The 13,778-nt window shown below is 40.5% G+C and overlaps 1 protein-coding gene across 6 annotated transcripts in view; it reads right to left on the bottom strand.

Annotated features, from left to right (window-relative positions):
• THADA (THADA armadillo repeat containing) overlaps positions 1-8,002 on the bottom strand; it is a 307,081-nt gene extending 299,079 nt beyond the window's left edge. For 4 of the 6 annotated variants that reach the window (XR_006529036.2, XM_044772317.2, XM_070512173.1 and 1 more), the window contains exons 1-4: positions 7,612-8,002; positions 4,380-4,479; positions 3,995-4,089; positions 2,932-3,062 (exon numbers count right to left, since the gene is read on the bottom strand). Coding sequence is in view for 5 of the 6 variants with exons in the window: in XM_044772317.2 (XP_044628252.2) it covers positions 2,932-3,062; positions 3,995-4,089; positions 4,380-4,455 (302 nt within the window). In the remaining variant the exon portion in view is untranslated. Of the gene's footprint in view, positions 1-2,931; positions 3,063-3,994; positions 4,090-4,379; positions 4,480-7,278; positions 7,401-7,611 lie in introns of those variants that run through there. The other 2 variants (XM_044772318.2, XM_044772320.2) reach the window with 2 other exon arrangements.
• Positions 8,003-13,778: the final 5,776 nt, after the last annotated feature.

The following is a 13,778-nucleotide window of genomic DNA, read 5'->3' as shown; positions in this document are numbered from 1 at the left end:
CATAAAAGTATTTTAAGAAAAGACCAGCAAGTAATTTTATACACAGTCACACAACACATAACGATGTTTCAGTCACCAGCGAACTGCATATACAACGGTGGTCCCACAAAATTAGTACCGTACAGCCTAGGTGTGTAGTAGGCTATATCATCTAGGTTTGTCTAAGTGCACTCTATGATGTTCACACAACAATGAAATCACCTAAAAACAGGTTTCTCAGAATGTATCCCCACTGTTAAGTGACATGACTGTAATCTTTAGAGAAAGCATACGTAAGCAAGGCATGAAACTCAGAAATCTACACTAAGAAAACCATTAGTAGGATTGATTACAAAAATTTTTTTAAATTTCTATAAAGCAAACACCATAAAAGTTTAAAGACAAGTAACAAACTAAAGGAATAGGGGCCAGCCCGATGGCCAAGTGGTTAAGTTGGCACGCTCCACTTCGGCAACCCAGGGTTTCGCCGGTTGGGATCCTGGACACAGACCTAGCACTGCTCATCAGGCCATGCTGAGGCAGCGTCCCACATAGCACAACCAGAAGTACTCACAACTAGAATACACAATTATGTACTTGGGGGCTTTGGGGAGAAGAAGTAGTAAAAACATAAATAAATAAAGGAATATATTTGACACATGATCTATATAGAGCTCTTATAAATCAAGAAGACATTCTATGGTTGGCTGCCTTCCTGCAGGCATTCTCCATGCCTTTCTTTGCTGGTAAAGCCCACCTCCCATAAAAGAGGCTAGAGGTGTGAGATTCTTGCCTCCTAGTCATTTTTTACAACCAGAGGAAGAGCATATGACCCAATCCTGACAACGAAAATTGATAGGAAGTCTCCTGGGACCTTCTGCAAAACGTTTTTCTCTCTAATAAAAAGAGATGTAAAAGAAGAAATTTCCCTTTTGAAGTTGAATGCAGTAAAGTCTGTATAAGGTGCTTGTAACTGCTATAGCCCCTTGTAACGCTGAGGGAAGATATGGCCAACACAGTGGGAGAGAGATGGAAAACATCAGGATCTCTGATAATGTTGTTGACCACTTCACCAAAACCCCAGAACTGGCTAGTATCTGATCGTTTGCTTTGTCACACAATAAAAAATTTGCTCAAGAAAAAAAAAAAGACATTCTAAAAAGAAAAGATACAAAGATACGTAATCACAAAAAAATGTGAAATAGACAGTCAAACTCCACACATTAAAACAATGTTCAATCTCACCCAGTAATCTGGGAAATGCAAATTATAACATAAAATTATTTTCATTCATCATATTTTAAAAGATTTAAAGACTGATTTTATAAAGTGCTGCAAAGATATGAAGAAAAAGGCACTCATTCACTGTCAGGAGTGCAACTTGAAATAGTTTTTGGGGAATATAACTTAGCAATATCTATCAAAAATTTTGACAGGTATAAATTTGGTCAAGAAATTCCACTTCTAGGAATTCATCTCAGAGAAGTACACATATACAATTATATACATGATTAAGAATATCACTGCACCATTGCTGGAATAACGAAAACTTGAAAACAAACTAAATATCTACCAATGGGAAAGTGATTAAATAATATAGAGTATGGTACATATAAATTTTGGTACATTCATATTATAAAATATCTATAGCTATTAGAAAGAATAAGGATTTTTGGTGGGAATGTAAAACGGTGCAGCCAAATGGAAAACAGTATGGAAGTTCCTCAGAAAATTAAAAATAGAATTACCATATGATCCAGCAATCCCACTTATGGGTACATATCCAAAAGAAGTGAAAGCAGGACCTCAAAGATGTACTTGCCCACGCATGATCACAGCAGCATTGTTCACAACAGTCAAGAGAAGAAGCAACCCAAATGTCTATCAACAGATGAATGGATGAACACAATATGGTATGTACATACAGTGGAATACTATTCAGCCTTAAAAAGGAAGGAAATCCTATCACGTGCAACAACATGGATGAACCCTGAGAACACTAAGTCAGTTATAAAAAGACAAATACAAATATTCTTCTTAGAGGAGGTATCTAAAGTAAGCAAATTAATAGAAACGAAAGTAGAACGGCGGTTGCCAAGGGCTAGGGAGAAGAGGAAATGGGGAGTTGTCATTTAATGGGTACAGAGTTTCAGTTTCAGAGACCCACTGCACAGCAATGTGAATATACTTAACACTACTGCACTGTACACTCAAAAATGGTTAAGATGGTAAATTATACATTTTTTACCACAATTTTAAAAAAAAGAATAAAAACTATGGTGACAAGAAAATATCTCTAAGACATTCTTTACTGAAAAAACAAGTTACAGAGCAATATTTAGAGTACAATCTCATTTATGTAAAAACTAAATATCACACACACACTAAACCCAAAGAAAAGGTCTAGAAAGACAGATACCAAAAGTTAAGTGATGACCTTTACTATGGAAAGGATAGGCCAGAAATAGTGAAATACAAGGCTCACTTTTCATTTTGTATACTTCTATATTGCTTAAGTTTTCACATCAAGCATATATTCCTGTGTTATCTGTGTAATTAAAAATCTGTTTAAACCAAGAACAGATGGGACAAATAGAGAAAAAAATAGCAAGGTGACAGATTTAAATTTAACCAATAATTGCCTTAAATATAAATGGACGAAACCAGCAGTCAGCAAACTATAGGTTATAGTCTGTTTTCTTAAGGCCTGTGACCTAGGAAGGCTTTCATATTTTTAAAGGGAGGGAAGGAGGGAAGGAAGGAAGGAAGGAGGGAGGGATGGAGAAAAGAAGGAAGAAAGGAAACAAAACAGAGAAGAGACTGCATGAATGAAATTGTTAGTGATATATTTCAGCTCAGTTTTACCAAACCAGGAAAGGAACATCAAATATTGGTTACTTTTGCCCAAACTGAACATTTATAATGCCTAACTTCCCTTCTTTTTTTCCTTACCTTGCCAAGACCTTCTTCAAGGGATTCTTTAGACTCAAAGAAAGATAAATGCCTGCTAAAATATCCAAACAACTTCGAATAGTGGGATCACATACGCCATTTTTATTTGCCTTCTCCAGTAAAGGTACAATCTATAATCCAAAAAATTCAAAGTCATAGTAATTTTTCTTAATATCAAGTATAGCAAAACAACATGGATTCAAATACTCTCTTAAGTCTCAATCACAATGTGAAATATCTCCCAAACTGCACCAGTAAGAATACTGATTTACGGGCCAGCCCAGTGGTTAAGTTCGCACGTTCCACTTCAGCGGCCTGGGGTTCAGAAGTTCAGATCCCAGGTGCGGACATGGCACCGTTTGGCAAGCTATACTGTGGCAGGTGTCCCACATATAAAAAAGTAGCAGAAGATGGGCCCAGTCTTCCTCAGCAAAAAGAGGAGGATTGGCAGCAGATGTTAGCTCAGGGCTAATCTTCCTCCAAAAAAAAAAAAAGAATACTGATTTAAACACCTGTTTCAGTATTTAACCTTTTTAATCCATGCCCCTAACTCCCACTTTACCCTCCAGACCCACCTTCATTGAGAATTACAGACTTGTTAATGGCTTAAGGTACAGGAATTCTGTAGTACTATTAAAAAACCAGTAACACATTTAATTATTTTCCAAAAAATATTATGCAAGTTCAAATGGTAAATCCTAATACTGAAATACTAGTAAGGACAGTCTTTACATTTTAAATTAACTTTTTAAAGTGCCTGCTAAAAAGTTTTAAAGATTCAGAGTAATAGAAATATTTTTTATCACCACAAAAAAAGGTATACACAATTATCTCATTATCCTATCTATTTACAGCTCCAATGGTGATGGTAGCCTGAATATGCCTTCTTTTGCTACTTTGAATAAAAAGATATGATACAATGAACAGAAAAAACCCCTAACCTATTCTTTAATGATACATTGATATTAAATAATCAGGAGCCAAAAACTGCCAGTTAACTTAAAAAGTCCGTAACAGCACAATAATCTTCAAGATGCATCTATGAATATCAATCCAGCCTTACCTGTTTAACATAATGGATCTGTGACACTCCATCGGTGAGTTGTACACAATGTAACAGCAAAGAAGCTAGATTTTTCCCTTCCACATCAGCCAAAGCTACATAACACATACACAAAAATTTCTTTAGTGATTTCGTAATAAATGAATGAGTTTCCCTTTATTATGCATTCTATAAAATTTAAATATTTATAAACAGACCAAAAAAAACAGGAAGAACTTAGTCCAAAGATAGACTTTTAAGAAAACCATTTTACATCCAAAACTGAACTTGAAGAACATGGAAAATTAAAAAGCAGGAGTTTGAACATTATGTGATATGGAGTCCTAAAGACAAAAATTCTGTTTTCAACCTAGAAAAGAAACAAATGAAGTTAGAAATCACTTACATCTCAAAGTTTCAAGGTCCTGACGACAAATGGTCAATGCAGCAACTTGCATTTCTTTCTTCTTCTTTACACCCATTTTAAATATAATCAAGAGTAGTCACTACAAGAAAGAAGAGTTTAAGGCACTGTCTAACAGGGTTTCTGAATCTTAGTACTACTGACATTCTGGGCCAGAGAATTCTTTGCTGTGGGGTGTTGTCCTGTGCATTGCAAGACGTTTAACACATCTCTGGCCTCTACCTACTAGATGCCAGTAGCATCCTTCTTCTCCCAAGTTGTGACTACCAGAAAATGTCACCAGACATTGCCAAATGTCCCCTGGGGAGCAAAGCTGCAATAGGTTGAGAACCACTGGTCTAACGATTTCTGAGGAAGATTAGCCCTGAGCTAACATCTGCTGCCAATCCTCCTCTTTTTGCTGAGGAAGACTGGCCCTGAGCTAACATCCGTGCCCATCTTCCTCTACTTTATATGTGGGACGCCTAACACAGCATGGCTTGACAAGCGGTGCATAGGTCCACACCCAGGATCCAAACCAGTGAACCCCAGGCTGCCAAAGTGGAATGTGTGAACTTAACCACTGTGCCACCAGGCTGACCCCAGAAAAAACTTTTTTTAAGATCAAGAAGAGTATATTATTGTCTAAAGTTATGACCCAGTCTTTGTATCTTAAAATACAGCAAACCTTCATTTTAGTAATAATAAAAGAAACCGGCACGGTTTTTCCAAAAATAAACTGGGCCTAACTAACCTCAGTGACTTCTTACACTGACAGATCACGAAGTATCATAACACTGTTTCTTGACTTCTGCAAAGTTTTTAATACAGGAAACTTCTGCATTATATCCTTCTGAGTTTGCTTATAGTTAACAGAGTTTTCGTTAACAAGGTTCTTAATGGGCTGAACAAACATACTCAAAGAATACACACTAATAGTACCGTGCCATTCAGAGAGAAGACACTAGGGAAATGCCACACTGGGCTCTCTTCCTGGTGCAGTTAGCATTTTTAACAGTGTTTATGATGCAGACATCAGAGGACACAACATAGGAAATTTATAAGATACAAAGCTGGGAGGACATGCTGGATGATAAAATCAAGACTGAAAAAAAGCCCAATAAACTGAAATAAACTTAGCAGGATGAAATAGAAATAAATGTAAAATGCTGCATTTAGATTAGAAAAATATAACATAGAAATATAGGAAGTGGAGGCAGAGTGAAGCATAATGTGATGTGAAACAGTTCAATATGTAAGCCAACAGCACAACTGCTAAAAACCACACTAGAAGGGGCTGGCCCCGTGGCCGAGTGGTTAAGTTCGCGCGCTCTGCTGCAGGCGGCCCAGTGTTTCGTCGGTTCGAATCCTGGGCGCGGACATGGCACTGCTCGTCAGACCACGCTGAGGCAGCGTCCCACATGCCACAACTAGAGGAACCCACAACGAAGAATACACAACTATGTACCGGGGGGCTTTGGGGAGAAAAAGGAAAAAATAAAATCTTTAAAAAAAAAAAAGAAAAAAACCACACTAGAAGTCAGCTAGGTTAAGGGAGCACATGACCCCCTGGTCATCCCCACAGGTAGGTGGCATGTGGAGCATTAGGTGCACTGCTAGTGGCCACATCTTAAGAAGCTATAACAAATGATGGAGCTTCCAAAGAACAACCAGATTTCTGAAGGTCCTACAGAGCTCCTCCTTCAGAGAACAGCTCAGTTAACCAAAAGTGTTTGGACTGGAAAAAAGGGGACAGGACAAGTGCCTTAAAATAGCTGCTGGACTGTTTTGGAGAAAAGGGGAGTAGATGTCTTTTGTCCTGCCATAGGATTAGGAAAAGTCAGTGCGAGCTTCGGCAGGGCAGATTCCAGCTCAATACAAAGGAAGAACTCCATGCTCCAACTATGGAACGGGCTGCCTTTTAAGCAGAGAATATCCACACACTGGCAATATCCTAACAGAAGCTGAATGAACCCTTTTCACCCGGACTCCTGCAATCTAACCAGTCTCCTCACTTCTGCCCTTGCTTCTGAAGAGTCCATTCTCTTCACAGTCATCAAAGCAATCTTTTAAAAACTAATCAAATCTAATTACTCTCTTGGGTTTTCCGAGGGCTTCCAATTACCCTTAGAACAAAATCCAAACTTGAGACTTTGGCCTTCAAGGCCCTCAATAATCTGGCACTGCCTTCCTCCACATTTCATCTCAAAGCAATCTTCTCTTCACCATCTCAGGGGCTCTGCATTTCCTGATATCTCTGACTGTTAATGCTGGTTCCACCAGATCTTTGCAAAGATGACTCCTCATCATTCGGGTCTCTTCTCGAATACCCATCCTAAGAGAAGCCTTCTGTGACCACTCCATCTAAAATGCCACGAGTCCTACTCACATACACACCATTTTCATTATTTCTTCTTCACAGCACTTACTAACACCTGAAATGACATTGCCTTGTTTAATTTGTACATTGTCTGTCTCCCCTAGTAGAAAATTCCACGAAGGCAGCAACTTCAATCTGTTTTGTCCACTGTTTTAATTCCCAATTCCTAAAACATGACCTGGCACATATAAGTGCTTAATAAATATTAGATAAGTAAACAGATTAATTAATTAACAAACACTCATCAGAGATGTTCTAGAAGGGACGTTTCCCTTTAACGGCAAAAAGGTGAACTACGTGGTATCTAAAGTATACCCTTTATATAAGTGACAAGCTAGGCCAGACACTGAACAACCTATGGTCCATTTGCAAAGTAAGAAATCAATACACTGATGGCATGTGAAAAACCACTTAACAGGAAATGGCAATAAAAATGGACACAGCTAAAATGGCATGGACAAGGAAAGAATCTGAAAAGTGACATGATTAGATCTAGGGGAATAACTGCGGGTTATTTCTTACCAGAAGCAACCATTTACAAAGTTTAGAAGAAACAGCCACGGATAACCGGAGATGATTCTCTGGTAAATGGTGAGTAAGTTTGGAGCAAGATTTGATCTAGGAACTTTCAAGACTACACAAAAATAAGCTCGGTGCTTATGCATGCTCAATGGATGCCTAAAGGTTTGTCCTGATGAACTAGGCCTCCCCAGTAAGGGGAAATCCCGTGCCCACCGTAAGCGCTGCTTAAGTGGCCAGAAGATGCTCAGTAATTTATACCCCTGCTGGGTTCCTCTGGCTGTTTCCCTTTTGAACCCCGCTTAGCTCCCATCTACATCTTTCTGGTCGACTCACATAAATGTTCTTTGGGCAATTTCCGAACCATGTGGAGTCCGCGGAATGAGAGGTGAAAAAAAAAATGGTTAAAATGCTGTCTCCACGGAGACCTAAGCGACCGGAAATCAGTTTCACAACTGTCAAATTCTCGCGATACTAAAAGACGGGAATTAGTGTGAATCGCACAGATGCTCTAGCAAAGTGACCGAGCAGAGCGGCGGAGTGAGGCGCCACCGCGGGTCTGGCAGATAGGACGTCCGGGAGCCAAACCTCGTGCCCGTGGGCGTCTGAGAAGCGTCGCAGCCGCCTGGATGAGTCCCAGAAGCTGGTCTAGTTCTACGGTGTCTCCGTGACTCGCAGCGTGGTCTGCTGTCGACTACCGGTCTGGGCGAAGGGAGGGAGCAAGAGGGCCTGAAGAGGAATCATCGCGAGAATTGAGCTAATGCGCTTTTCCAATCAGGAGTTCGTAGAGGTCGTGACGTCACTGGGGAAGGCGTGTTCGTGAGTGGATTTGGTTAGATGCCGAGTTTGAGGAGTGCCCGGTGCCCTCAACCCGGCGGCTTGGAACCCGAGCCCCTCCTTCCCCTTGGGGAAGCCTAGGCTGCGACCTCCGCACCCCTCAGTGCGTAGGAAGCACTTTTACCTCCACCCAGATATTCCGCCCTTCTCGCACTCAGCTTACCCAGCGCAGAGACGGGGAGTCTAAAGAATTTAGAGCCGGCGAGATGGGGTAGAGGATGGGACAGGCATGGAACCGAAGTCACAATAAGGAATTTGACGAAAATGAGAAATACCAAAATGAACTAACGTATGCCGGAGTGCCTTTATTCGTTCAGCAAATAGTTAATGAGCGCTGTTGCCGGAGCGTTGCCAGGTGCTAACCTTGAGAGTTACCGCCTGTTTAGGGTACGTGTTTTACACAAATTGTTAGATGGTTCAGTCCTTTAGGAATAAATAATTAGGTGCCAAACACTACACTAGGAGCTGCAACGGGGGTAAGATCAGGAAATAGACGTGGATGCCATGTTCAGGTGCAATTAATTTGGGAGATACTGAGTAACATTCCACTTCCCCAAACCTTTCCTCCGATCTACGATTTTAATCATTACTTTTTTGAATTTTATCTCACCTTGCCTTTTTCTTCTTTGTAGATTTACCACGTGTATGTATCACTAAACAATATCTTATTTTGTTTGATTTTGAGCTTTTTTTTTTTTGAGGAAGATTGTCACTGAGCTAACATTTGTGCTAGTCTTCCTCTATTTTATGTGGGACACCACCACAGCGTGGCCTGATGGGTGGTGGTAGATCTGTGCCTGAAATCCAAACCTGCAAACCCAGGGCCTCAGAAGCGGAGCGCTGCGCCACCAGCAGGCCCCGGTTTTGAGCTTTGTTGATGCACTCCTTCATGTTTTCTCTAAGACTTTGCTTCTTTCAGCACTGCTTTTGGCATCCATCCACATAAAAGCATATCTCTTATCACTGTAGTTCTTTTTTTTTTCATATTGGCACCTGAGCTAACAACTGTTGCCATTTTTTTTTTTAATTCTTCTTCCCAAAGCCCCCTAGTACACAGTTGTATTCTAGTTGTAAGTCCTTCTTGTTGTGCTGTGTGGGACTCTGCCTCAGCATGGCTTGATGAGCAGTGCCATGTCTGGCCCAGGATCCAAACTCAGGAAACCCTGGGTGGATGAAGCAGAGTGTGAACTTAACCACTCTGCCACAGGCGGCCCCCACTGTAGTTCTTTCATTGGCTCTTGTCTAGTATTTCATTGTTTAATATACCACATTTATGTATCATTCTACTCTAGAGATTTGGATTATTTCGAGCTTTTGCTCTAACTACTGTGGTGAACTTTCTCTTATATGTCAGCTAATGAGTTTGTGCAGAACTTTACAGCAATTTTTTTCTAACATTTTTAACAGGGACTTACAGTAAGAAATTCACTATACCTTGAACGGTAATACTACCACATACCTAACTGAAAGAAAATTTTCTTGAAGTATTTGTTACACTTTACAGGAGCTATGTGCTCTGATATTTTTTATATTTTTTTTAAATTGTGGTAAAATACAAATAACATTAAAATTGCCACCTTAACCATTTTTAAGTGTTTTCTTTTTTTTTTTAATATAGTTTGTTGTTTCAGGCCCATGGAAATAACTACATAATGATGGATGGAGCCCAACCCTTTTTTAATCCTGGCCCAACCATTTAAAAGTGAGGGGCAGACATTGTGACTCCTCACCCCACACAATGAGGGGGTGGGCTAGGAGGGGAACAAATACAATAAACATGTGAAAAGGTGGTAACTGCTATAGGAAAAATAGGGGGAATGGAAGATGGCAGAAGAGAGGGGAGATTTGTTGCTATTTTAAATAAGGTGGTCAGGGTAGGCCTCACTGAATAAAGATTTGCACCCAGAGGAAAAGCATCCCATATGGAGGGAACAGCCAGCGCAAAGCTGTTAGGGCAGGAGCTCGTCTGTGGGAAGAACAACAAGGAGGCTAGTGTGGCTGGAGACAAGTGAGCAAGGGGCTAGATAATAGGTAATGAGGCAAGGGGATTTAGGTTATGTAAAGCCTTTTAAGGACTTCTACTCTAGTGAAATGGGGAGTCATTTTGACAGAAGAATAAAAGGATTAACTTACATTTCAAAAGAGTCACCAGAGCTACTTTGTTGAGAATAGACCGTAGGGGAAGCAGGAGGACCAAAGAGGAAGCTGTTCCTGTAAACTAGGCAGGCGAGATGCTGGTGGCTCACACCAGGGGGGTCGCAGTAGAAAGTGTGAAGAGGGGACAGATTCTGGATGTGATCTGGAAGTAGGCTAACAGGATTTTCTGAAGGATAAGATGTGAGGTATGAGGAAAAGAGTCAAAGATGACTCCAGGATTTCTGGCCTGAGCAACTGGAAGGATGAAGTTGCCATTCATAGAGTAATAGAACCAAAAGTTTGCTTGGAGTGAATTTGAATAGCTTTGAAAGAGACTGGGAGGAGAAGAATTGGCAAGATGGAGTAGAGACACCTCTACTACTTCTAGTCCACAAGGGCAAATAAATGGAGTGGTGACCCCTAGGAGAAATAGAGGCAAGGAGAAGTTTAGCTTTTAAAGATTGAAACAGTAACATGTTTGGCGAAGATAGCCTTTTGTTTTTGTAGTCACCTGGCACTACCAACTTGAGACCACTTTAAATTCAATTCTGTGCTTGAGATTTTTCAGAACACAGCATGAATTTGGGCCATGACCCTTTTTTTTCACCCCCTCAGGAAGATTAGCCCTGAGCTAACATCTGTGCCTGATGCGGGGTCGGTGAGCCGAGGAGTCGAAAGAAAGATTTCTTAGACTCTTAAGATCTGGCAGTAGTGCTCTTTTATTTAGAGAATAGTGTAGCATGGGGACAGGACCCATGGGCAGTCAGAGCTTCTGCTGCTGCCGCTTCTGCTGCCCCCGCTGGCATGGGGACAGGGCCCATGGGCAGGCAGAGCTGGTGCGTGGGGACAGGACCCACGGGCAGTCAGAGCTCCTGCTGCTGCCCCGAGTTGAGGGTTAGGGCTAAATTTAAGGCATAGGTATATGATTCATCTCTTTACAAGACAAAGGAAAGAACATGAAAAAAAGTTAAAATGGTATCAGTGCAGGTGGGGTCTGGTCATTGGGTGATCTCATGACTTTTAGACAAGAATCAAATCGGATTAAGTAAAGGTTAGAAAGGTTAGACGCCACCACCCTAAACCAGTTACGTGAGATTGCCAGACAGCAACCAACTTAAGTTCTTGCCTTCCCCATTAAGAGCTTCTAGGGACAAGGTCATCTCTCCTCTTCTTCCTGGTACAGAGAGGGAGGCACCTTTTACAGATAGAGATTTACCTTACAAATGTAAATGTGTCCCAACAAGGGCAAGTTCCATTCCCCAGAGCCTCCTTCCCTGTCCCAGTTTATCGAAAGCAATCAGTCCAAAACAATCCTGATGCCAAAGAGACATATCCTGGGGTGGCCAATTTCAGGTCCCTACAAGGTCATCCCCCCTTCCTTCACAAACGCAAATGTCTCAAAAGGGCAAGCAAAATTCCAGTCCTCGGAGGCTGCTTCTCATCTGTAATTTTAAAAGTAACCAGCCTAAAATCCTCATCATGTGCCAGTCTTCCTCTACTTTTATATGTGGGTCACAGCAACAGCATGGCTGATGAGTGTGTAGTTTGTGCCCAGGATCCAAACCCACGAACCCAACCACCAAAGCGAAGCATGCTGAACTTAACCACTATGCCCTGGGGTGGCCCCGCCATGAACTTTCTTTAAGGAGCTATATATTTTATTTGTAAAAATGTATTCCAAGGGAATTTTTGAAGAATCAGTAATCCTTAGTATATAAAAGTATAAAACACTTAAATGACATCTTATTATAAAAGTGGAGTACATAAAATCATGAAAAGTAATATATCCATGTTTTATTCAGTGTAGTTTAGCTTTCTAAATATGTACCCATTAAAGCAGTATTTTCCCCTCAATTGGAGAAGGAAATCTTTTTTTATAATTATTTAATGACACGTCTTCCTACATAATGATTTTTGGAATTCTTTTACATTTTAAAGGTCTTTTGAATAATTAAAATTTGACCTTTTAAAACCACAAAAAAGGGCTTTAATTGCCTACTCATTTAATACTTGTTCATAAAGATCTCTATACAAGCCAAAACTTCAGACCAATCAAAGGTAAGTTTCTCCTATAAATATTGTTTTCCATTACCAAAAAGCGTAATAGAATCTCTCAGTTTCATAGTCACCATTACATTCTAAAAAAGTGTAATTTATGGTAATCTGCCAGCAATGCATGGTGATTTACATAATTAAGGAATCCCTCATAAAAAGCTTTATTTAATAGTTTCATGTCTAAAATGAAGTCCAAAAGTATATACTAGAGCTATGAATATGAATATTTTGTTGTTAATATATTTTGTTCTTTGTTAATATAAAATAAATGTTATTTATTAATATGTTTGTCCTCCAGTCAGTGAAAGAAAGCAAAGTACTTCTATTATTTATCTATTGCTCCATAATAAATTACCCTGAAACTTAATGCCTAGAACACTAAACATTTATTATCTCACGGTTTCTGTGGGTCAGAAACTCAGTGGCTACTGGCTCACTGCTTCTGGCCACAGGTCTCTCATGAGGTTGCAGTCACTGGAAAGCTTGGCCAGGGCTGCAGCATCCACTTCCAAGATGACTTAACCCAGTGGTGCTTGTTGACAGGAGGCCTCAGTTCCTCCCCATGTGGGCCTATCCTCCAGGCTGCTTGATCATTCTCCTAACATGGTGGCTGGCCTTCCCCAGAATGAGCAAGAGAGAGCAATGTAGAAGCTTGACGGTTTTTATGGCCTAGCCACGGTAGTCACACTATTTCAACAATTTCCTACTGGTTCCAAAGGTCAGCTCTATTCATTATGAGAAGGGCCTACACCAAAGCATGAATACCAGGAGGCCAGTATAACTGGGCGGCCATTCTGGAAGCTAGCTACCACAGTAGTGTAACACATCTGAAGTCTTCCCATGATACTTAAAGTGCACTATGTGATCACAACTAAGGAATGATTTAAGAGTTGTTTGCATATAATTTCCACAGGGCATCTTAAGAAATCATTAATGCTCATGTCTTCTTACAAACTTATTTGCCTGTAATAATGTACAGTTTTCACAGAAGACAGTCACGGAACTGAAACATAAAACTAGGTTTATTATGAGGAAAGGAAATTTTAGATGTTCTGCAAACTTTCTAAACAATGCTGATCTCATCCCTTCCCTCCTTAAGTGCACACAGAGGCTGTGTTCTATGTGACACTCTTTTCCTTCCGCATATACCAGGCTCCAACTTGAGTGACTTCTCAGTGCTCCCTGAAAGCACTGTTCTCTCATGGACTGTGCTGTGCTCTCTGCTAAGAGGGTCTTTCTTATTCCCACCTGAGAAACTTCTTCACACTTGAAGATCCATCTCAAATGTCACCTCCCCAGAGAAACCTGACAAGAAATCCCTGTTCTTCTGCCAATAGTTTTGTCTCAGGTGTAGCATTGATACTGTTAGTTATCTGTAAGCTTGTCAGTCTTCCTACTAATTTATGAACTTTTCCAAGACAGGAAGCATCTTTAGATCCCTAGTGACTAGCACAGTGCCCGCCATGAGTAGCTCA

This window comes from Equus asinus, chromosome 6, assembly GCF_041296235.1.
Source record: "Equus asinus isolate D_3611 breed Donkey chromosome 6, EquAss-T2T_v2, whole genome shotgun sequence".
Lineage (NCBI taxonomy): Eukaryota > Metazoa > Chordata > Mammalia > Perissodactyla > Equidae > Equus > Equus asinus.
This window is presented reverse-complemented; position numbering and strand designations above follow the sequence as displayed.